Raw genomic sequence first — 25,924 nt, forward strand, 5'->3', positions numbered from 1 at the left:
CCAAGAAAAATTCCTAGTTTGTGAACCCGTTCTCAAACAATGGCAATAAAACTATTCTGATTCTGATTCTGATTCTGATTCTGAATTAAGATCATACAGTGTATTAATGTGTTATACTCAGCATATGTCCTTTAATTTATATTCATTAATCAAGGCTTTTGCAAAAACTAACTTTTTAGCTTTATGCTAATCTGTAAATAAAATATATAATTATTTGGTTTTGTGAAAATGTACAAAAGTTCAATGGTAAGTACAGTAGGCCTAATACGATTATTGAAAAGTGTTGCTAAATGTCATACTTTTAAAATGTAATTTTAAAAGTAATTGTTTAATAATGTTTCACTTTAATAGTAAATTTGCCCACCACTGATCACAACATACATTAACGACACTTGTTTTGGTAGACTGCACAGCTGTATATTGCTTTATAGGAGCTGATCCAATCAACCTGCAAACTGTTCTGGCCTCCCTTTTCATTAGGCTTTACAAAGAGAGCCTGGGAAGGATGCCAAAGCTTCAGTGCTGAAAGTAGACGTCTTACCCTGAAAGCTTTGACGGAACCTGGAGCCGAGTGGCAGCAGTTCAGCGCTGTACTCATTGTATCCGCCCACAAAGAGTTGCTTGACAACATCGAGGCCTCGCAGAGGTCCTGGAGACGAGCCCGTTCTGATTCTTTGTCCATCAACCTATAACAGACACATCATCACTCAGGCGAGTAAACCATCTCACATCTTACTTGTGTTGAAATACAATACCTCCAACTAGCTCAAAAAGGTTCATTATGTCTTCTCGTTCGTATACCTTTTAATTTTCTTCCAGTCAGACAATTGTTTTGGTACAATAGTAAACATTGTACCGAGAATTGAAAAGTAAAAAACCTCCAAGTGGTTAGCAATAAAGTACGAAGAGCCACAGAACAAAAAGACAAACCCCTACATTCCATTGTTGTCATGCTGTTCCTGTATATATTTCAGGACATTTAGTTCATCCTACAATTTTGGACCAAACTAAAGAGATTAGAGTGTCACAAATCGAAGAAAAAAAAATTCAATAAAACATGTTTTTTGAAAATGTAACATGTGATTAGTTTGAGTATGCAAAATAATCATCAACAGTGTAATAACTTATCCTACAGCAGGAAAAAGATTCCTATGACCCCATAACTGGAAGAGGGTGTGTTAATCATGTCACAAAGCAGTGCTGACAATGATGGAAAGCTCCACTCTAGAAACTGACGCTGTGGCCAAGGTTGAAATTGGCACAAAACACATTTTAAGATATACAAAAATTTACTGCCATTCGGCGGTTAAAGTGGATCGTGCACCCCCGGCCCCTAATTCGTCACGTATCATGTGTCAGGTAAACAGTGACGAATGGTGCCGTATGAATCCCCTTCCTACTGTATTTTGAAACGTTGCAATCATCTTATCACAAACTTCAGAGTGTCCCAACTTAAGAGTGTTTTGAAATAAGAGCTGTCTCTCAACTAATTGTTGTGCTCGTTATGAAAGTGAGTGTGAAGACGTGGACTTGAGATACAAGCGTTTTGAGTTAAGAGCTCCGTGACAAAAACAATTCAACTCGTAAGTTGAGCGACTACCGTGTCTGTGATTTAAAATATTGCTTTGTCAGTTAGTTAGTTTCAGTTTATTTGCATACAAGAACAGTGACAATGCATCACATATTTCCAGTTGTTTCATTACAGCTCATCCGAAAAGAAGTAGGTAGAAACAGATCTTATTTAATCCTACCCCTTTTCATGTCATAGCAGTTTTATCCCATTTATTTGTTCTCTGTTTGTAACAGAACAGTGAATAAATAAATATATAAATACATATTACCGTAAGTAAGTAAACACGTATTAAATACACACATAATTATTAGACATAAACACAATAATCAAACTTCTCATAAATAAATAGTGAAGTAATTTGTGGTTCACCTGGAAGACGAATGAGATAACCTAATTTATTGTTTTTTTTAAAAAGGTTGAAGATGTTTATCATAATTCCTTTTGACCTGAATGTAAGACGATCATACATATTAGTCGACCCACTTTATTTAGAAAAATATTCTTAGGATGAAAGCAAAGACAAAAAAGTCTGCAACATAATATCAGGTAGACCAGAGGTTCTTAACCTTTTCCAATACAGAGGGGCACAGTCAAATATTAACAGTGAATTAGTCATTTTACTCTTGAATTTAATCAAATTTAATAATTCTATCTGACATACTTATAGTTTAAAACCTTGTCAAATGATTTGAAACCATTTGTTATAACAAATATTTATTTAACAAATTACCCTTACCCTTAAGTCAGGCTGATTGGAAAAAATAAGTACTAACCAAATATACTGCAGAAGAAAAGACTCATAAAAAACTGACAAAAAAAAGTTTACATACAATTATTTTGTGCTAAAATGAATCATTTGAATTAATAATGAACATGTTTTTATAATTTCAATAACATTAAAGTGCAAATAAAAATAAAGCTTCACCACTTTGGTCATCATTTTTGCACTTAAGAAACTTCTCGATGACTTTAGCTCTGGACTTCTTCTGCTTGTTTGATATTGTCATTACTGCCACGCGTGGTGGAAAAGTGTATTACAACTGAGTACCGCTGCGGCCTATACGGCTGAGGAACTGATATTGTTGGCGGCCCTCTAGGGGGCACTCGCGGAACGGCCCCAACCAAATGGTTAAATAAACACTGCGGTAGACGGCTACAAAAAGGATGTCATATTTCTTAGCTTCGGTGTCTGAGTGACACGAAAAAAAGCTCAAATTCAATTTTCGTATGTAAAATTCTCTCAAACCCAATTGTCAAGTTCCACTTATTGACTCCGTAAAGGACACCAGGACAACTCGGATTTCCAATTGATCAACTTTATTTATCCAACTTTTTGGCTTTGTTGGTTTCTTTTCTGTTGATCTTCATTCAATCAGGTTGTTAACCTTCGAACACAAGTGTTAACAATGGAAAAACAATATATGTACAGGTATTTACAAAAAGGTTCAAATTCAACTGACTCAAACAGGTATTATTTTTAAAGTTAAATTTGCAAACTTTTAAATACCATTGTTTAAACTTTTAAATTATCTAACATTACTTTTCAAAAGGACTCTAGACACTTAGATTAAATGCATGTGAATGCACTGTCAAATTAACCAGTTTCAGTAAAATGAAACAAGTAAATCAGAAAAGTAGTTTTAGTCACTTTAAAGAAGTCAAAATTAATTGATCATTTAATTTAATCAATCAATCGTTTAATTACTTAATCGTTCACTCAATTAATCATTTAACTAATCATGCAATTAAGTAATCAATCATGTAAATTCATTACCATGATGGAACTGAGTAAATCCACCAAACGGAGTAAAGGTAAGTAAAAGGTAAGTATAATTAGCTTAATTAATAAGGTAGCTTAATTAGTAAGGTAAGTATAAAGGTAAGTATAATTAGCTTAACTTTAAGCAAAAGTTTTAACATTTTTATCCTTCAACTTTGCTTTTATCTTTATTACTTTTAACTTTGAACCATAATCTTTGACTTTTTATCCCTTTAAATTGAGCTTATTTAACAATTCAATTAACTCAAGCTTTTTAATTATCAAACAGTAAGAAAATACCCAGATGCAATCAATGCTCAAGGTTGGAGTAAATTTGCTGTGGTTCAAACTAAAAACAATTTAAGACAGGTAAGTAAACCAACATGTCAAGGTGAGTTTTAACAAATAAGCATTTCAGCATATTGCAAAGTGGGTATATTCACCGACCATTGGTGTGTTGGAAGTCTTTTAAAGATGGATCTTGTAGATTTTTGCGTCTTGCCGCTCTGCTTGCTTGCATGAAATGAGACAGCACCACCATTCCTTAACAGCTGCCTTGAATCAGCCAATTGGTGGCCATCTTGACCTTGGTGTTCTGGGAAATGTAGTTCTTTCTGGTACTTCACCAAGGAGTAAGATTAAGGAGGAGACAGCTCCTTACTTCCAGGGCAGGGACACTTCATTCACACTGAGTTTCAACTCCACACCTCCCACTTGGCCCTCATGGTTTTCAAAACCCAATGGGGTCACACAGGTCCTTCTTTCCTTTGTTCTTCAATGGGAATTAGAATGATGAGGCGTCTGACATCCCTATGCAGGATTGTTGCTGGGATTTGATGTCTGAGCCTCTTGGTTTTCGTGGTCGGTTTTTCTTTGTCGCTTGTCTTCTTGATGGGGACAGGATAGCTGGGAAAGGTCCTCACAAGCACGTCTCTTACGATGCCTTTGCTGTCCGTATTGGCTCTGACTACTCTGGCCAGCTTGTACTGTCCTCTCAGGGCATTTTGGTCAGCCAACCAGACCACATCTCCGACAGAAACATTTCGCTCTTTGGTGTGCCATTTGTTTCTTATGAATAGGTTGGGTCCAGCTAGTTGGCTCCATTTCTTCCAGAATTTGGTGACTTCAGCTTGAATTACTTGCAGTCTTTTATAAGGATAGCGATCAAACTGGAAGTCTCCAGGATCTCCCTTAGGGTTGGCACGCCCTAGGAGCAGAGAGTTCGGGGTGATGTATTCCACACAGTCTTCCCTGCTTTGAGTTCTTGCATCGATTGGTCGCTCATTTGCAAGGTTGGCAGCCATGTAGAGGAAGGTTTGAAATTCACCCCAGGTGAAGACACCATCTCCGCCGACATTGGTCAGGGCCCGTTTGACCACTCTGACAGCCGCTTCTGCAGCACCATTTCTGTGGGGAGAATCCGCAGGGTGGATCTTCCAGGACCATTCTGTTCCATGGTTGGCAGCCATGTCTTCGACTTGAGACTTGTCCAGTCGGTCAAGGAATGTGTACAGCTGTTCCAGAGCAGGTTTGGCGCCCACAAAATTTGTGCCGGGGTCTGACCAGAGCTTCCTGGGATGTCCTCTGAGTGACGTGAACCTCTGATAGGCGAGGAGGAAGCCTTGGGATGACTGGTCACTCACTAGTTCAGTGTGTATGGCACGGGAGGCCATGCAACTGAAGATGATTCCCCACACTTTCAGTCTGGTTCTTTTCTTGACTTCATCCTTCACTTCATAAGGGCCGAATAGGTCCATGGTTGTGAATTCAAAAGGAGCAGCTGGGGTGGTTCGCTCTGGAGGTAAGTCTGCCATGATTTGTTGACACTTCTTTGCTCTGTTCTTTCTGCAAACTATGCAGCTGTCAACTACTTTCTTGGCAATTCTCCGGCCCTTTATTATCCACGCTGTCTTCCTCATCCGTAGAAGGGTTCCTGCTACCCCCTCGCGGTTAGCGTCATGGGATTCTTGTGCCAGCAATGTTGACACCCATGCTTCAAATGGCAAGACTGGCACGGCTGTCTCATCTTCGTTAAATATCTGGATCCTCCCTGCACAAACGAGGAGTCCAGTTTTCACATCTTTGAATACTGCCAATCTGCTCAGAGTAGTGACTGGGAATGTTACACCTTCTTGAGCTGCGAGGAAGACGTCTTCACGTGCACCTTCTAGTTCAGTGCCAGCCAATCCAGCCTGCTTGGGTGTTGCCTCCCACTTTGGTTGTCCTGGGTTCGACCTCCTCTTCAGCCACTGCTCGGCAGCTCGTCGTGTCCAGGCAACAACTCTGATCAGTTTTGTCAGGCTACTGAACCTTTTTACAACCACAAGATGTTTCACCCAGCTAGTGGGTTTTCTTCTTGGCATAATAGGTTTCGATTCTTCACAGGGACTTTCCTTTTCCGGAGTGGCCAGTGGGTCTTCTTTTTGCCGACTCATCTTAGCTTGAGCTCTGGTCAGTGCAGCAGAGAATGCCTTTCTTTGAAGCTTGTTTACACTCTCCCTGGCCTGGGCTGCAACTTCTCCAGCTGACTGAATAGGCCACTCCTCCACTGGCCACTTCAGGAACTCTGGTCCGTTTTGCCATGTGGATTCCTCATTTAAGTCTTTGGGATTGCCTCCTCTTGTTATTAAGTCAGCAATGTTCAGATCTCCTCTGGTCCACCACCAGTCTTGCACTGGCCCGGACATCTGGATTTCGCCCACTCTGTTGGCGAAGAAGGTTTGGTATCCGTATGATTCTCGTTGGATGGCCCCGAGGACTGTTTGACTGTCCAGTAGGTGGAACCATTTCTCAATCTTCATACGGGCATGTTTCTCCACGTACTTCCGAATTCTGGCAGCAAAGACTGCGCCACAGATTTCTGCTTTTACAGCATCTCCCTTTTGGTCCAGGGGTGTCAGTTTGGCCTTTGCTTCCACGAATCGAACTTCAGTTCCGTGACTTGTCTCCCATCTGACGTACATCACAGCACCATAGGTTTTGTCACTTCCGTCAGAAAATGTGATGCCGTAGGGTTTCCCTTTCCAGTCGGGCGGTGTGAGGCTCCTGTGGAATTTCACCTGTCCAAGCTGGGCATATTCCTCGAAGAGCTGTATGGCTTCTTCCCTGAGTCTTTCTGAAAGAGGTTGATCCCAGGTTTCTTGGGTCAGCTTGCCACCCCCTCCTTCTTGGAATGCTTTACGGACGAGAATTGCTCCCTTCTGCTTGACCGGTGCAACTAGGCCGATTGGGTCGTACAGTGCAGCAACTTGGCTTAGGAGAGCTCTCCTCGTCAGTGGGTTAGGCGTTTCAGCTCTCACCTCCTCTTCAAGAAGATCTTTGCCAACTCTCATCTTTTTCTTCCTATTGGAAAAGTTAACCGCCGTCAGCATGTACAGTTTGTCTTTGTCCACCTGGTAGCCGATGCCCAGGGCTTTGTTCTCTCCTTCTCTTATTTGGTTTGGAAGAATCAAGGTGTTTCCTTGCTCTGGCTTTAGGACATCCGCTTCAGTTTCTTTCCTCCCACTTTGCCCTAACCTGACCCATAGTTTGAGGAAGAAGCCTCCAGCCTTTAGGACCTCTTCAACTCCAGCTGTGATTTGGTCAAGTCTGTTCAGGTCATTGTGGGAGGTCAACAGGTCATCCACGTAGCTGTCTTCTTCAATGACTCTGCGTTCATCCTGCAGGTGAGTGAAGTTGGGCAGACTTGCAGTTTCCCTCATGGCCAATTGAGCAATGCAGCCAGCAGGTTTGTCGCCCATATTGACTCTGGTGACGGCATACTCACTGATTTCCTCTTCTGGGCTGTCTCTCCACAGGAACCTGTGCAGATGCATCTCTCGCTCTTCCAACCAGATAGAGTTATACATCTTTCTGATGTCGCCCAGAGCTGCGTTCACTCCTTCTCTGAATCGGAGCAGGACAGCTCTGATGGGGTTGAGAACATCTGGTCCTTTTAGGAGAAGATCATTCATGCTCACTCCGTTGTATTTTTGGCTGCTGTTCCAGACAATACGAACTGGTGTAGTCACTGAATGGGGATTTGGCGCCACCAAGTGGCTGACATACCAAACTGGTCCTTTCCACTTCTCCATGACTTCATTGGTGAGTTTTATGGCTGCGCCTCTTTGGACCATTTCATGGATCTGGGTGGAATATGCAACTTTCCAGTCTGGGTCTTTGCTCAGTTGCTTTTCCATTCTCAAGAAGCAAGCTTGGACTGCTCTTTTGTTGTTGGGGAGAGAGGCTGGATTTTCAGTCCAGGGATATTTGGCATCCCAGTGTGGAGTTGAGGAGTGAGAGTCCTCCATCTTGTAGGTGAGTCCTCCTTTAATGATCTCAAACTCCCTCTCCTCCGCCAGGGTCATGTCCTTTCCTCCTGGAGGACAGTTTCCACACCGGCAGCTTCCACATTTCGGCTCACATGCAGCTCCGATGCTGTCCCAGTGCCACCAATCAAGAAATTCACGGTTACTGGCAGATGTAGTTGCGTGGGGCACATCGTCCTGCTGTAGCCGGCCTGGCTCAGACGCTGGGACTGTGATCTCTTGGTATCGGACAGCAGCGGTTCTCATGGAGCGGGCAAAGTGGGTTCTTGACTCATATGCTGCCACCTCCACTTCTTCGAGCAAGTCAGGGTGTGCTCCACCGACTGTTTTGCCCAGGGGGCTCTCCCATAGGACAAGGTCACCGATGACTTTTAGTCTTTGGGGTGCGAGTCGTCCCTCGCGATGGCTTATGAGGAGCTCGACTTCCTCTGGTCTTTCTAACTCCTCAAGCTGGACATCTGGGAAGAAGCTTTTCAACTTTTCGGGTTCAGTTGCTTGATGGACCTTTGCAATTTGCTCCAGGCCATAGCAGACCAGTTGATGTGCTCGCTCAGTCCCCTTGGGAGTCTTGACTCGGACCTTCAGGAGGTACCTTTTCGTCCTGACTTTCATTGTCATGCCTCCAACTCCATGTACGACCAGCGCTATGTCTTCACTTCTCAGGCCAAGTCTTTCGGCAGCTTTGTGAGTGATGTAATTTGTGTCGGATGCCAGGTCTATAAGTGTGCCAATCTTCTGACCTGCGTTAGCTGTGACCATCATCAACATCATCATCACTGGTAACTCAGCCAGCCCAGTTTCCTTCAGCAGTTCAGACTGGCCCGCTGATTTGAGAGTCATTGAGGCTCGGTTTGAGAATGCCTTTCTGCCCTTCTCTGCCAGTTCTGGGGCAAGTTGTGACAAGAAGGCCTCCTGTTCCTCAGTGAATTTACCTTTTCCTTCTTTTCCTCCTTTTGCACCTTTGCTTCCTTCTCTTCTGGCCTCTGCTGTTGGGCATAGGAAGTAGTGGTGGTCAGGTGTGCCGCTTGCCCTTTTGCAGTCTTGGTTTCCGCATAGGAAGGTGTCTCTGCAGTAGCCACCTGCGTCGTGATACCCAAGACACTTCCTGCACGCTCCCAGCTTCTTCAGGGCCATTTTCTTCTCATGTAGCTTCAAGCCTTTAAACTTCTTGCAAAAGTAGATCTTGTTGGTGTGCCCACCACCACCACAAATGCCACAGACCTCGTCACCATCTTTACTCGTAGCCCTGGTAGATGCAAACTTTCTTTCTGGCTTCTTCCTGTCTGCTTCTTCCGCTTTGTCCACCAGCTTTAGTTGCTCGAGTCGTTCCAGTATTTCCTCCTGGCTCTTTAGGAACTTTAGGAGCATATCAAAATGGTTGTCTGGGGTTACACGGTTGGTGGGCTCAACCATATACATCAGCCAGTCTCTTTTTATGAAATCTGGTAACTTGCTTTCAATCGACCTGATGACGAGGGGGTTTCTGATGGCTCCAGAGTTTCCTAGCTCCGTCAGGTCAGCCAGGGCCTTCTCCACAGCTTGTATTAGGTCAATGACCTTCCTGGGCTGGTTCCCCTTGACTTGTGCCATCTTGTCCAGCGCTTCCAAGATTTCGACTGTGATCGTTGATTTGTTGCCGTACCTGTTTTCGAGGACCCTGAAGATATCTGTTGCTGTGGTGTAGGTGGACAGTCTTAGTTCCTTGGCAATGGAATCACTGACGCTCTCCAACAGCTGGATCTTCTTTACCTCTGGTGATCCAGTCGGCTCCCCTTGTTTCTGGAGGCTCTCCCAATCCTTCTTCCACCTGTGAAAGTCTATTTTGCTCCCATGGAAGACTGGTAGGGATGTAGGCTCTATCCTCACAATGGGATGTGTTGGTTGGCCAGGTCGTCCTCCTGCACCTTGATCAGCCAGCCTCCTGGATGTGGCGAATTCAGCTTTCCTCAACTTGAGCCTGTAGTGAGCTGCTTTCACTTGTGTTAGTTTGTCATCCATCTCGTCCTTTAAGTGCTGAGGGATCCATTTCTCCCAATGGGCCATGGTATGGATGGTAACACTCACCGTCTCATTCAGCAGGGTGAGGTAAACGTCATAGCCTTCCACGTTGTTGCTTTCAACTGCTACATTTTCAGCCCTTTGAATGGCGTCCTCTGCCTCGGAAATCGCTGCCTTCAGCTCAGTCTTCCCGTATCTTCCCCACAGATTGGTCTGGACAATGTCCTTGATTTCTGCCATCTTATCTTCGGCATCTTTTATAGTTGCTCGGATGTCATCCTCCTGCTGTTTCTCGAGCTCCCCATCTGGGTCATCCTTCTTGACGTCAGCCTCCAGGCCAATCTTGAAGTCCTCGTTGGCATCCAGCAGTGATGTGAAACGGTCGGCAAACTTGGCAAACTCCTCTTTTAGTTCGGATTGCAGCATGGTGCCTGCTCCTCTGGAGATCAGGTTGGCCACTCTGGTCAGGTTCCTCTTGGCTGTCGTCCTCTCCTGCTTGAGGATCACGGCAGTCTTCCCCAATACCTCTTCGGCCATCTTTATCCCGTTTTCTCCGGCGTCCACAGCTCCCCTGAGTCTTGAGGCCTTTGATCTTCACTGTCCAGGGCTGGTCCGTGGTTAACAACTGTCAAGTTCCACTTATTGACTCCGTAAAGGACACCAGGACAACTCGGATTTCCAATTGATCAACTTTATTTATCCAACTTTTTGGCTTTGTTGGTTTCTTTTCTGTTGATCTTCATTCAATCAGGTTGTTAACCTTCGAACACAAGTGTTAACAATGGAAAAACAATATATGTACAGGTATTTACAAAAAGGTTCAAATTCAACTGACTCAAACAGGTATTATTTTTAAAGTTAAATTTGCAAACTTTTAAATACCATTGTTTAAACTTTTAAATTATCTAACATTACTTTTCAAAAGGACTCTAGACACTTAGATTAAATGCATGTGAATGCACTGTCAAATTAACCAGTTTCAGTAAAATGAAACAAGTAAATCAGAAAAGTAGTTTTAGTCACTTTAAAGAAGTCAAAATTAATTGATCATTTAATTTAATCAATCAATCGTTTAATTACTTAATCGTTCACTCAATTAATCATTTAACTAATCATGCAATTAAGTAATCAATCATGTAAATTCATTACCATGATGGAACTGAGTAAATCCACCAAACGGAGTAAAGGTAAGTAAAAGGTAAGTATAATTAGCTTAATTAATAAGGTAGCTTAATTAGTAAGGTAAGTATAAAGGTAAGTATAATTAGCTTAACTTTAAGCAAAAGTTTTAACATTTTTATCCTTCAACTTTGCTTTTATCTTTATTACTTTTAACTTTGAACCATAATCTTTGACTTTTTATCCCTTTAAATTGAGCTTATTTAACAATTCAATTAACTCAAGCTTTTTAATTATCAAACAGTAAGAAAATACCCAGATGCAATCAATGCTCAAGGTTGGAGTAAATTTGCTGTGGTTCAAACTAAAAACAATTTAAGACAGGTAAGTAAACCAACATGTCAAGGTGAGTTTTAACAAATAAGCATTTCAGCATATTGCAAAGTGGGTATATTCACCGACCATTGGTGTGTTGGAAGTCTTTTAAAGATGGATCTTGTAGATTTTTGCGTCTTGCCGCTCTGCTTGCTTGCATGAAATGAGACAGCACCACCATTCCTTAACAGCTGCCTTGAATCAGCCAATTGGTGGCCATCTTGACCTTGGTGTTCTGGGAAATGTAGTTCTTTCTGGTACTTCACCAAGGAGTAAGATTAAGGAGGAGACAGCTCCTTACTTCCAGGGCAGGGACACTTCATTCACACTGAGTTTCAACTCCACACCAATGACTCAACAATCACCTTCAGCCATCCTGTTTTGTTGGACCTTCCGAATGTGACCGTGTGGACATCCATGTGCAGGTTCAATCGGTCCGACACTATGGTTGCTATACCTGATCCAAGGTTGAATTTATGCAGAACTCTCCCTTTCCGCACCCCCAAAACCAGGAAGTCATCACCATCCGTGCCTGGAAATATTCAAGGGAAATAATCATAATTCAGTTCTGCCATCAATACAGTCCAGAATATCACTATAAATACAGTGGTATGATTCGGTATTAGGTCCCAATTTTTTTTAACCAAGAATAAGTCAGTTTTTTTACGATTAAAAACATGTTGGTGACTGGTATACACAAGCTATGGAAATGATATCAGAAGAAAAAACTGCATTTAGTTTAGATAATAATCTGTCATATATTGGAATATGGGATCAATTATTTAAATTTGTTTTAACTATTAAATGAACCAAAAATATGACTTATTTTATATTTGTGGAAAATATTGGACACAGTGTGTTGTCAAGCTTATGAGATGTGATGCAAGTGTAAGCCACTGTGAGTTGTGACACTATTGTTCATTTTATTAAATGTTTTTATTTTTTATAAATGGCTATAATGATAATGTCAATAAAGAATTTCTAATCACTACTATGTTGGAATTTTTATTAATATTGATACTGTTGTTGATAATATGAATTTTTTTTGGACTGTTTTTGGATTGTTTTGTGTCATGTTTGTGTGTCCTCTCAATTGCTTTGTTGATTGCTATTCTGAATGTTGCTGGGCCGGGTTTGGTTTTGGAATTGGAATTGCATTATTATGGTATTGTTGTGTATTGTTTTGTTGGATTGATTAAAAAAATAAATAAAACAATAAAAAAATAAAAATAATATATAAAAAAACCCCCCAAAAAAACATGTAGGTGACTCATCTGTGTTCTTATTTTTTTAGTATGGCTGCAAAATAACGCCCCAAATAAAGATGTACCATTCAGTAAAAGTCCAATCAAAGTCAACCGGAGCCTGAGAGATCATATTTCCAGAGTGCCAATGAACGCACCACTGCTCCAGTAGCCAAACATCCATCCATTTTTCGTTTATCCCCTTTGGGGTCGCGGGTGGCAACTGGAGCCTATCACAGCTGCACTCGGGCAGAGGGCAGGGTACACCTTGGACAAGTCGCCATCTAATTGACAACCAATCACACTTGGAATTAGGTCCTGATGTTGAGCAACTCAAACCTAACGTTGAAACAACATGCTTTTTGACAACGTATAATCAATGTTGGGTTCTAACGTTGATTTGACCATTGAAATTTGGTCATGAAACAACATGATTTTTGACAATGTTTATTCCATGTCAGGTTATGACATTGATTTGACCATTAAAATTTGGTTATTTCCCAACCAACAACGTGGCACCAACGTTGGACATCAACGTTGTCTCAATTTACAAATACAACTATTTTGCAACGTTGTTTCAAAGTCAGTGTGGAGGGAGGCGTGGCCAGCGCTGCCTGCGGGAGTGGAGGTCCCCGCCCCTATCCAAGGTTCTGAGGACAGCGCACGGACAGACAGGGGTGTGTCAGTGCCGGCTTCGAAACACAGCTTAACAGGTGATTAGATTTCCCTGGTGGTACGAGTTGTCTAATCACCTGTTGTCTTTAACAGTAGCGGCCGGGAACAGGAAGAGGAAGGACTGAGAGGACTTGGAGAGACTGTGAAGTCCTGTATATCTGAAAAGATTATTGATGAGCCTATTTGAGGAACATTAAAACTTTGTTCAAATCTACACGCCTGACTCCTGTGCCGTGTGTGGCAGGGGAACCGCTAGGAAGCGACTCCTACAGCCAGTTTTAAAGGATATGCATGTATAATCAATGGCTTGTACCCGCTGGGAGCAGTTTGATAAATAAGGTGAGAAACACTATTCAATTGAAGAAAGGAGTCAAAGCAAAGTACGGAGGGGACGTTTGTGGGGGCTCCCCTTGCCGCTCATTGCTGTCAAGAGTCTTCAATAAAAGGTAACAATGATGTTATTATTCATTGATGTTTTGCATTGTTCTCTCCACGTAAAGCAATAATTATTCTCTATTTCTATTTTGTTTTCGCATTTGTCTGTGTCTAGAATGGGATTAACATTGTTTTAAATTGTTTTGGTTTTCATACGATAGAAAAGCGGTACAAACATGGATGGATGGAGGATTTTTAACACACCTGTGGAATTGGCCCCATAACGAAAACTGAGGTACGACTGTAAGTAGCATTAGCTCTCACTGAACTGGCTCCCACACAGAGAAGAACACTGAATTAGACACATTTACAGTCAATTATAGATGTGCTTGTTTTTTACGTGACTGCGTAGGTTTAGTGTAACTTGGGCCCTCGCATCAATGAAACAGTGCTGAGCAATCAAAGATGACACTTCATTAAGACAATTATTCTTCCACTTGTTCATATTTCATCTTTTTTTCCCCATTTTGCTTTGAATTTGTACTATTTCCCCTCCCTCCCCTGACAGGTGTTTTAATTATTCATACGTCTCTTGTTTTGTTTTCCTCCCCCGCCCTCGCTTGATGAATTTGAGTCTCTGGAGAAAACTACGAGAGTTTGAGTTTATTTTAGCGTTTTTTTCTGTTTTGATGACCCTGCTAATTTAACACTGTGGATGTTTATTACAGTGATTACACTTTACTTCTCTGTTATAATAATGGACATTTCACATCTACACCAGTGGTTCTCAAACCTTGTATCACCAAGTGTGTGGCGCGGTTGGGAGAGTGGCCGTGCCAGCTACCTGAGGGTTCCTGGTTCAATCCCCACCTTCTACCAACCTCGTCACATCTGTTGTGTCCTTGAGCAAGACACTTCACCCTTGCTCCTGATGGGTCGTGGTTAGCGCCTTGCATGGCAGCTACCGCCATCAGTGTGTGAATGTGTGTGTGAATGGGTGAATGTGGAAATACTGTCAAAGTGCTTTGAGTACCTTGAAGGTAGAAAAGCACTATAGAAGTATGTGGAAGTTGCCTCCTAGCAGCTCCACTGTCAGACACGGCACAGGAGCCAAGCGTGCGGGTTATAACAAAGTTTTAATAAACATAGGTTTTTAACAAAAGTTTTCTCCAGCAAAACGCGACCTTTCAGTCACGTCCGTATCCTCTCTCTCCTCCTGCTCCCGGCCGCTTACTGTTAAAGACAACAGATGATTAGATTAACACGTACCACCTGTGAAATTGAATCACCTGCCAGCTGTGTCTCGCCGTCAGCACTGCCACGCCCCCGTCTGATGGTGCTCTGTCCTCAGCACCATCGACAGAGGCGGTGACCTTTGCTCCTACAGGCAGCGCTGACAACATATCTCTCCACAAAGTATAACTCATTTACCATTTACCAAGTACCACCTTAGAAAACACTTGGCCCTCCAACTACCACCATAATGAGCAACATCAAAATACAGCAGCGTAGTAGGCCTATATATTCATTAAAAACAAGGCAGAGGTTTAATTTACCAAGTATATTTAATATTTTCGGCCACTACAACATTAATATTAAATTACCGTATTTTTCGGACTATAAGTCGCAGTTTTTTTCATAGTTTAGACTTATACTCAGGAGCGACTTATGTGTGAAATTATTAACACATTACCGTAAAATATCACATAATATTATTTAGCTCATTCACGTAAGAGACTAGACGTATAAGATTTCATGGGATTTAGCGATTAGGAGTGACAGATTGTTTGGTAAACGTATAGCATGTTCTATATGTTATAGTTATTTGAATGACTCTTACCATAATATGTTACGTTAACATACCAGGCACGTTCTCAGTTGGTTATTTATGCGTCATATAACGTACACTTATTCAGCCTGTTGTTCACTATTCTTTATTTATTTTAAATTGTCTTTCAAATGTCTATTCTTAATAAATTTCCCCCAAAAATGCGACTTATACTCCAGTGCGACTTATATATGTTGTTTTCCTTCTTTATTATGCATTTTCGGCCGGTGCAATTTATACTCCGGAGCGACTTATAATCCGAAAAATACGGTAAGTGATTTTTTGGCATACCATTAGATAAAGCCACAGTTTAAGAATCACTGATCTAGACCTTGAAAGACAATTTGCTAACTGTTCAGCAGTGAAGCAAAATCAGATAAGAGAACTACCGACTTGACCATCATCTCAGCTGAACAGAGTGGCTATTAGGGCTATGGATGAGTCATGTATTTGATGGCCTTTATGTGTACCACTCCTGCTGCTGTAAACCAATTATAATCAAGTTGAGTTGAGCTGAGTTGAGTTAAGGCTTCTTAAACTAAATTTCTAATTGATAACTGTGTAAATGATGTTGTTGATAACAATTGTTTTTCATGTCTTTGTAAATGCTTGATGTAAGTATACAAATAGCATATTTTCCAGACTTAGGCACACTTAAAATCCTTCATTTTTCTCAAAAATTGACAGTGCGCCTAATGTACGGAATAATTCTGGTTGTGCTTACCGACCTCCAAGCAATTTTATTTGGTACATGGCGTAATGATAAGTGTCACCAGTAGATGGCAGTCACACATGAGATACGTGTAGACTGAAATATGACACCCCTGATTGTAAATAATGTAAATAATTCAATGTGATTATCTTGTGTGATGACTGTATTATGATGATAGTATATATGATAGTATATATCTGTATCATGAATCAATTTAAGTGGACCCCGACTTAAACAAGTTGAAAAACTTATTCGGGTGTTACCATTTAGTGGTCAATTGTACGGAATATGTACTTCACTGTGCAACCTACTAATAAAAGTCTCAATCTCAATCAATCAATCAATCTCAATCAACTTTAAATATTCCATTGAAAATAAAGAACATTACACACGGTACTCAAAAATCTGTCAACAATTTTTAGTATGACTTTGAAGCCGCACCGCTTGATGGATTGTGCGCCCATTACGGCTACCGTAGTCAGAGATACACGTATTAGTATGGTGTCCGTATAAGGACCGCAAAATGGCACCCATTAGCAGACATATTATCCGGTGTTTTGTTTCACAATATTATGCAAAACCAACTTTTCTTACCTTCTGGTACCTGTTGATGTGTATTTGAGATCTGCATGAGTCCTGAAAATTTGCGCACGTCCGCCACTGTAGTCCGTGCCGATGCCGTAGTCGATAAGCTTCTTCTTTTTCACTATCTTCTTGTTATGGGGCATTCACCCTCTGCTGTTGCCATTTCTAATATAAAGTAGTGTAAAGTTCTAACTTATATCTCGCTATGGAAGCGCTAAAAACTACCAGTGTAGTGAGTTTACATAATTCACCCACGGAACTTTAGTTATTAGAGAGTTCCGGTCGGACGGTTTTTCACGGGACACAGATGAGGAGATGCTCCTCCGTTGTTGATTTAAGTAAAGTCTGAATGTCATTAAAACAGTTAGTTTCATCTTTTGACACTTCTTCAACTCCCGTCCTTGCACGCTACACCGCTACAACAAAGATGACGGGGAGAAGACGCTGTCGAAGGTGAGCCACGTAAATAAGACCGCCCACAAAACGGCGCACCCTGAAGAGACTGTCAGAAAGCGACTTGAAGAGGATCTGTAAAACATAATCTATGCAACATTTTGACCAAGGTACCACTAAATTGTTTTAATTTAGAAAAAATAATAATTATATGACCCCTTTAATGCGCCTTATAATCCGGTGCGCCCTTTATATGAAAAAAGACCTGAATAGACCCGCTCATCGGCAGTGCGCCTTATAATTCGGTGTGCCCTATGGTCCAGAAAATATGACACATGTTGTTAAAAAGAGATAGGATTACAAATCCTAATCCCTTTCCCATATCGAATTGCGTAAATGTAAACGAATAATGTTCCACTATAATGGAAGAAACAACTCTGGTCATCCTCGTGAAACTCGTTTACAGAAAAATGTAAAATGGCACTGCTGAAACAAAAAAAGAAGCTGAAGGGTACAAATGCGTACCTGAAAGAGCACCTCACCAAACGTAATGCTGAAATCGACGAAAAAGCAGCGACTTGAGAAAGCAAGGAACAGTTCAGGGAATTTGGGGCACCAACTGTAAAGTGTACATCAAGCTGAATGGCGGTTTAGAAGCAAGAGTACTTGATGTCGAAGACATCAAGGATCTGGACAAATATTAAAGTTGACACTGCTTCGACAACTATGACAATAATGGAGCCTGACGGAACACAAACGTCTACATGTAACATCAACACCAAGGGAGCACTGAACAAGAAGGCCTGGATTCAGGAGCACATCCATCTACACTCATAGATGTTATTGAAACAACACTAAAGATTGCTGAACAAGAAAATATGGAACTGAAAAACTTCTGCAACAAAGACCATTAAAGCCAGGATTTGGAGAATGAGATAGATTCAGATAAACATTTTTTTCTCTCACATCATCAGTAATAATTGTTTTTATTATACGGATAAACAATATAACAGCAACATTAAATATGACTGCAAAGACAAGATATTTAATGTTCGAACTGAGAAACGCAAATTTTTTTTTGCTAATAATCAATGACTTAGAATTTAATGGCAGCAACACATTGCAAAAAAGTTGGCACAGGGGCATTTTTACCAATGTGTTACATGGCCTTTCCTTTTAACGTTAACGTTAACGTTAACGTTAACGTTGCTTGGATGACAACATATATTGCTCCAAAACCTGTATGTACCTTTCAGCATTAATGGTGCCTTTACAGACCACAGAACACTTTTACATTTTGCATCAGTCCATCTTAAATGAGCTCGGGCCCAGCGAAGCTGGCGGCGTTTCTGGGTGTTGTTGATAAATGGCCAAATGTTGAAAAAAGCCAAAATTTATTAATCAGTTGTAAACATAAAACAACTAAGTCAAGTATTAAAACCCTTTTGAGGACTAGCTCAAGGAACATTTCACTGACATCAGTCAAAAAGTATTCTTATGTGGTGACTTTAGCATTGACCTATTAAACCCCGACAAGCAAAAGTCCATCGATGACTTTGTAGATACAATGTATAGCATTGGTTTATATTCTAAAATGACCAAGCCAAGCTGAATCACAAGACATCGTGCCACACTTCTTGATAATATTTTTACCAATGATTTTGATAATAATACTACAAGTGGTCTGCTCATAACCAACATCAATGATCATCTGCCAGTTTTCACATTATATGACGGACGAACATGGACGACAAAAAAAACATTACGAAAACTATGCACGGACAAGAGTACAATTGCTTTCAAACATGAGCTATCCATCCATCCATCCATCCATCCATTTTCTGTCAAGCAAAATTGGGACAATGTGTACTAGAAATGCTATTACACATTTAGAACTAATTTAGAACAGCAGTTTCTTTAGTTTAAAAATGCAGCTCAATTTTACACTTAGCAAACTCATCTCGTGGGCCGTATTGAACCTGTTCGCAGGCCTGATCTGGCCCGCGGGCCGCATGTTTGACATCCCTGGTCTAGAACGTCCACTATCTTATTTTATGACAACATTCTTTTTTGATTGCAATAAGAAACATATGTTTAATGTATCATAATATTTTCTGTTAAAATAAAGCCAATTATGAAATGTTTTTTTGGTAACCTTTATTTTGAAAGGTATCAAAAAACATTTTGGTACTGGTACCAAATAATTGGCATCGGCACAACCCTAACATTTTTAAATGAATGGATGAAAAAAGGTCATATAAGAAAGGAAGGCAAAATACGCTAATGCTTCAGTCTTTACAATAACACAATGACTGTTTTTGAACATATATGTATTAGACCAGGGGTGTCAAACGTACGGCCGAACAGGTTTTATCCGGCTCGCGGGATGAGTTTGCTAAGTATAAAAATTAGCCGAAAGTTTTTAATGAAAGAAAATGAGCAAACTACATAAATAACATACTGTAATTTAATTTTGATATAATTTTTTTATCTTGATATATTGAAAATTAACACCAATCAGTTGACTGATGAACATTATCACATAATTTTTTCAGAAAGCAGACATAACGACAAATAAAGGTAGAATACTATTAACCGCAACATGTAAGTGTAAAAAAAACAAAAACATTATGATTTGTACATTTTCAGAATGTGCTTGTTCTATTTTTAAACAAAGAAAAGAATCTGAAGTTGTCTTTATTTTTAAGTTATCGTGCCGTGATTTTACCACCATTTTACAGTTTTTATCCACTTGGGAGTAGATTTTTCTCCATGTGCACCGCAATCTAAAATGAGTTTGACACCCCTGTATTAGACAATGTGTTGGTTATGGAAATGACTCGACTAAACATCTTGACATCTCTGACATGGTAACAAACAAAAGAACCGATGAAATCAATAGAATTGTAATCCCCGAACGTGTGCAGGTAGCTCACCTTGTCCTTTCCGTCCAGAGTACAGGATCAGGTTGTCTTGCACAGCAGACGACCTATTGACCAGCGTGAACTTCAGCTGAAACTCGTAGTAGAAACTGAGACTCGGGATATTGGAATAGGCCACAAAAGACGTGTAGCCAAACTCGTCAGTTCCGCTGAATCTGGCTCGGGTGATGTTGACGGCTGCATGAAGCAAGGGAGAGAACCAGATGGATTTATTCAGAGAGACACAGGTTCTCACCAAAAGATGGCACTATTGCCACACAGCAGGTGAATGGAGAGACTTTCAGGATGCTATTAGATGATGACCTGTTTTCAAACACTCTCACCTCCTCAGTCCCATTCTATTTCTATTAGTAGCTCTTTAGGAAGATTTTTGGCAAGCACGCTCACGCTGCTTCATCCTCAGAGCGCACAATGGCACAGTAATGCCCAATTCGAGTTTATTTACGGTGTTTGCAGTAATACTCTCTTCTTGTGCTGAATCTCAGAAATTGATTTCGATTTTTGTGTTCGTTACACAAATCACCTTTCATATTCCTCCCAAAAAAGATTGAAAGCTTTCCTTGTGCAACTCAAAGCACCTTTAAAAGCTTCTGTTATCATCTCTGATATGAAGAGCATTTGTTTATTAGAGGGACCCTAACACTTTTACAAAGTATTGTAAGTGGACCTCCATTTAACACGCAATGACGTAAACCAGTGGTTCTCAAACTTTTATTATTATTTTTTTTTTTACCAAGTAGCACCTCAGAAAACACTTGGCTCTCCAAGTACCACCATAACGGCCTACATTAAAATGCAGTAGCGTATTAGGCATAAGTATTCAATAAAAACAAGGCAGAGGTTTTATTTGCTCCCAGTCTGCGCAACACTCTCCCTGACCATCTGAGGGCACCACAGACTGTGGATGCTTTTAAAAAAGGCTTAAGAGCCCTTCTTTTTAAAAAAGACTTTTTTTTTTTTTTTTTTAGATATATGCATACTAGCTATAACTATTCGGCTGTTCTAGTTTTTATTTTTTATTTATTTCTTTATTATCTTTTTTCATTTATTTAATTTTTTTGTTAATACACTGTAGCACTTTGAGATTGTTTACTCAATATAAAGTGCTTTATACAATTAAATCTATTATTATTATTATTATTATTAAGTATATCTAACATTACACACAGTTTGAACAGTAACAATGTGTTTTAATATAGAAAAATAAAACACTGTATTTACATAATAAATCAAACATGTGGTGTACCACAAGATGGAGCCCACGTACCACTAGTGGCAAAGTCATGTATAAAGAGAGTAGTGTTGTCCCGATACCAATATTTTGGTACCGGTACCAAAATTATTTCAATACTTTGATACTTTTCTAAATAATGGGGACCAGAAAAAATTGCATTATTGGCTTTATTTTAACAAAAAATCGTACAGTACATTAAACATATGTTTCTTATTGCAAGTTTGTCCTTAAATAAAATTGTGAAGATACAAGACAACTTGTCTTTTATTACGAAGTAAACAAACACAGGCTCCTAATTTAGATGCTGACGTATGCATTCAATTTTTTTGTGAAAATTATTAAGGACAAGTGGTAGAAAATTAATTATTAATCTACATGTTCATTTACTGTTAACATCTGCTTACTTTCTCATTCAACATGTTCTACCTACACTTCTGTTAAAACGTAATAATCACTTATTCTTCTGTTGTTTGATACTTTACATTAGTTTTGGATGATACCACAAATTTGGGTATGAATCCGATACCAAGTCGTTACAGGATCATACATTGGTCATATTCAAAGTCCTCATGTGTCCAGGGACATATTTTCAAAAGATGATGTTGTGATGCCAATAAATATCAACGTAATCATAGCATTATCGACTAGATATGCTACTGTACTTGGTATCATTACAGTGGATGTTAGGTGTAGATCCACCAATGGTATGGTGGTGGACCGGTACTTTTTAGAGGCGGTATAGTACCGAAAATGATTTATTTGTATCGCGGAACTATACTAATCCCGGTATACCATACAACCCTAAAAGAGAGTGTGGCCAACTAAACAACGGGCGCCATGACTGCTACCAAGGACATGTGCGGCTGGGTGCATGCAGTTGCTGTCGTTTTGATGTCAGTTTTTCTGACGATATAAACCAAGATAATAATTCTATATATAGTTCTAAACATACTCCAGCTCATAAACGTACAAAAAAAAATGCTTTTATTTTGTGAAAGTATAATTTTGTGGCAGAACCCCCCCCTTCACAATAATAGCACGGTGCACCACATCCGGTTTCACTGCGCTAATAAGCGGGTTGCAAATGAGGTCACATTTGTTTTTCTTCTCCGCGGCTTATTTCACACGATGGTCAAGCAGCTTGAACGTAGCATAAAAACAAGTGAGAGTGAGTGTAGCATTTGAGCAGAAAATGTCGTATTGCTGCTCTGTTCTTCAGTGTTTCAGCCGTTCAAATAGAGATGGATTTCAAAACCACCAAATGTACGTTTGTATGTATGTACACTATATTGCCAAATGTATTTGGCCACCTGCCTTGACTCACATATGATCTTGAAGTGCCATCCCATTCCTAACACATAAGGTTCAATATGATGTGGGTCCACCTTTTGCAGCTATTACAGCTTCAACTCTTCTGGGAAGGCTGTCAACAAGGTTGCGGAGTGTGTTTATAGGAATTTTCAACCATTCTTCCAAAAGTGCATTGGTGAGGTCACACACTGATGTTGGTTGAAAAGGCCTGGCTCTCAGTCTCCATTCTAATTCATTCAAAGGTGTTCTATCGGGTTCAGGTCAGGGCTCTGTGCAGGACAGTCAAGTTCATCCACACCAGACTCTGTCATACATGTCTTTATTGACCTTGCTTTGTGCACTGGTGCACAGTCATGTTGGAAGAGGAAGGGGCCTGCTCCAAACTGTTCCCACAAAGTTGGGGAGCATGGAATTGTCCAAAATGCCAAGCCCAACTCCTGAAAAACAACCCCACACCATAATTCCTCCTCCACCAAATTTCACACTCGGCACAATGTAGTCCGTAATGTACCGTTCTCCTGGCAACCTCCAAACCCAGACTCTTCCATCAGACTGCCAGATGGAAAAGCGTGATTCATCACTCCAGTTTACACCACTGCATCCCACGCTTTGCATTGGACTTGGTGATGTATGGTTTAGATGCAGCTGTTCGGCCATGGAAACCCATTCCATGAAGCTCTCTGTGTACTGGGGTGGCTAAATACATTTGGCAAAATAGTGGACGTATACAGTATATATATATATATATATATATATATATATATATATATATATATATATATATATATATATATATATATATATATATATATATATATATATATATATATATATATATATATATATATATATATATATATAATAGACAGTCGTGATCAAAAGTTTACATAGACTTGTAAAGAACATAATGTCATGGCTGACCACAGAACTTTCCTCCAGAAGGTCTTATCTTTGTCCATGTGATGTCAGATGAAACAGAAATTGAGCTGTTTGGCCACAATACCCAGCAATATGTTTGGAGGAGAAAAGGTGAGGCCTATAATCCCAGGAACACCACGCCCAACGTCAAGCACGGTGGTGGTATTATTATGCTCTGGGCCTGTTTTACTGCCAATGGAACTAGTGCTTTAAATGGGACAATGAAAAAGGAGGATTACCTCCAAATTCTTCAGGACAACCTAAAATTATCAGCCCGGAGGTTGGGTCTTGGGCACAGTTGGGTGTTCCAACAGGACAATGACCTCAAACACACCTCAAAAGTGGTAAAGGAATGGCTCAATCAGGCTAGAATTAAGGTTTTAGAATTGTTTTCCCAAAGTCCTGACTTAAACGTGTGGACAATGCTGACGAAACAAGTCCATGTCAGAAAACCAACCAATTTTGCACCAATTTTGTCAAGAGGAGTGGTCAAAAATTCAACCAGAAGCTTGCCAGAAGCTTGTGGGTGGCTACCAAAAGCGCCTTATTGCAGTGAAACTTGACAAGGGACATGTAACCAAATATCAACATTGCTGTACGTATACTTTTGACTCAGCAGATTTGGTCACATTTTCAGTAGACCCATAATAAATTCATAAAACAACCAAACTCCATGAATGTTTTTTGTGACCAACAAGTATGTGCTTCAATCACTTTATCACAAAAAAATAAGAGTTGTAGAAATTATTGGAAACTCGTGACAGCAATGACATTATGTTCTTTACAAGTGTATGTAAACTTTTGATCGTGACTGTGTGTATATATATATATATATATATATATATATATATATATATATATATATATATATATATATATATATATATATATATATATATACACTGCAAATATCTTGACAAATAGGAGACTTTTAATCTTTACCTCAGGCAGCTGCTCACACTCTGTAACATCCAGGTAAAAATGCCATGAGCCAGATTGAAAAATGTCTCAACTATAACTTCAGTAAAGGAAAATACTGCACTTAGGAAGGGAAAATTGTGTTTTCTTTTAGGAACGATGGGAGAAATGCAAGAAAAAGGAACATGTATGCATGCATCGGACCGCTTAACTCAGCTAGTTATTGTGTTGACCTTCTCAACTGTATGTCTAATCTTTGAGAAATGGCTTTGGAAAACAAATAGAGTTCTTACCTCAATGCAAAACAGTGACCCTGGAAGGTTTAAAATATGATGGGTATAGTCCATAAGAGAGAGAACTGATCTCTACTGACCTCCAATTAATTGGGTTGCTTACCATTTAAAAATCAATTGGCTTCTTGCCAGGGCCAACCTGTCACATGAACTCTATGCGGTTGTTTAGGACCACAACCACTCTGGGCCCACATGATCACAGAAGGTCAGATAAAATCAATTTTGTTGTCAAAGTTCAATAACAAAGTTGAGTGAATCAAATTAGGAATGTGTAAATGTGTAGCACAGCCTCACTTTTGCATTTCAGTAGCACGTACTGTAAATTACGGACTATAAGCTGCTACTTTTCTCTACGTTTTGAACGATGCGGTTAGTTTACAGATTCATCTTCTCTGGCGGCAATTATGCAAATAGTTTTCATGAGACACAAGCAAGGACACTGAAAAGGTGTGTTATTGTTTGTGCTATAGTGCCATCTTTTGGACGGGTTCGCTCATTGCAGGTGCTGCGGGGTCAACATCTACAGCAAGGGTGCCCACACGTTTTCAGCAGGCAAACTACTTTTCAAAGAACCAGGTCAAGTTGATCAACCTCATCTTCATACATACAGTCGTGGTCAAAAGTTTACATACACTTGTAAAGAACATCATGTCATGGCTGTCTTGAGTTTCCAATCATTTCTACAACTTTTATTTTTTTGTGACAGAGTGATTGGAGCACATACTTGTTGGTCACAAAAAAAATTCATGAAGTTTGGTTTTCTTATGAATTTATTTTGGGTCTACTGAAAATGTGACCAAATCTGCTGGGTCAAAAGTATACATACAGCAATCTTAATATTTGGTTACATGTCCCTTGGCAAGTTTCACTGCAATAAGGCGCTTTTGGTAGCCATCCACAAGCTTCTGGTCGAATTTTTGACCACTCCTCTTGACAAAATTAGTGCAGTTCAGCTAAATTTGTTTGTTTTCTGACATATAAATAAATAAATGATAAATGGGTTATACTTGTATAGCGCTTTTCTACCTTCAAGGTACTCAAAGCGCTTTGACAGTATTTCCACATTCACCCATTCACACACACATTCACACACTGATGGCGGGAGCTGCCATGCAAGGCGCTAACCAGCACCCATCAGGAGCAAGGGTGAAGTGTCTTGCCCAAGGACACAACGGACGTGACTAGGATGGTAGAAGGTGGGGATTGAACCCCAGTAACCAGCAACCCTCCGATTGCTGGCACGGCCACTCTGCCAACTTCGCCACGCCGTCCCTGGACTTGTTTCCTTAGCATTGTCCACACGTTTAAGTCAGGACTTTGGAAAGGCCATTCTAAAACCTTAATTTAGCCTGATTTAGCCATTCC

General features: G+C 40.2%; 1 protein-coding gene across 1 annotated transcript in view; it reads right to left on the reverse strand.

The window, feature by feature from the left end:
- The window catches only part of eys (eyes shut homolog), a 635,999-nt gene that overhangs the window by 16,272 nt on the left and 593,803 nt on the right, over positions 1-25,924 (reverse strand). The window contains exons 44-46 of the mRNA XM_062058295.1: positions 19,880-20,062; positions 11,497-11,663; positions 542-686 (exon numbers count right to left, since the gene is read on the reverse strand). Coding sequence (XP_061914279.1) covers positions 542-686; positions 11,497-11,663; positions 19,880-20,062 — 495 coding nt within the window. The remainder of the gene's footprint in view (positions 1-541; positions 687-11,496; positions 11,664-19,879; positions 20,063-25,924) is intronic.

Source organism: Entelurus aequoreus, linkage group LG09 (assembly GCF_033978785.1).
Source record: "Entelurus aequoreus isolate RoL-2023_Sb linkage group LG09, RoL_Eaeq_v1.1, whole genome shotgun sequence".
In the NCBI taxonomy this organism is placed as follows: domain Eukaryota; kingdom Metazoa; phylum Chordata; class Actinopteri; order Syngnathiformes; family Syngnathidae; genus Entelurus; species Entelurus aequoreus.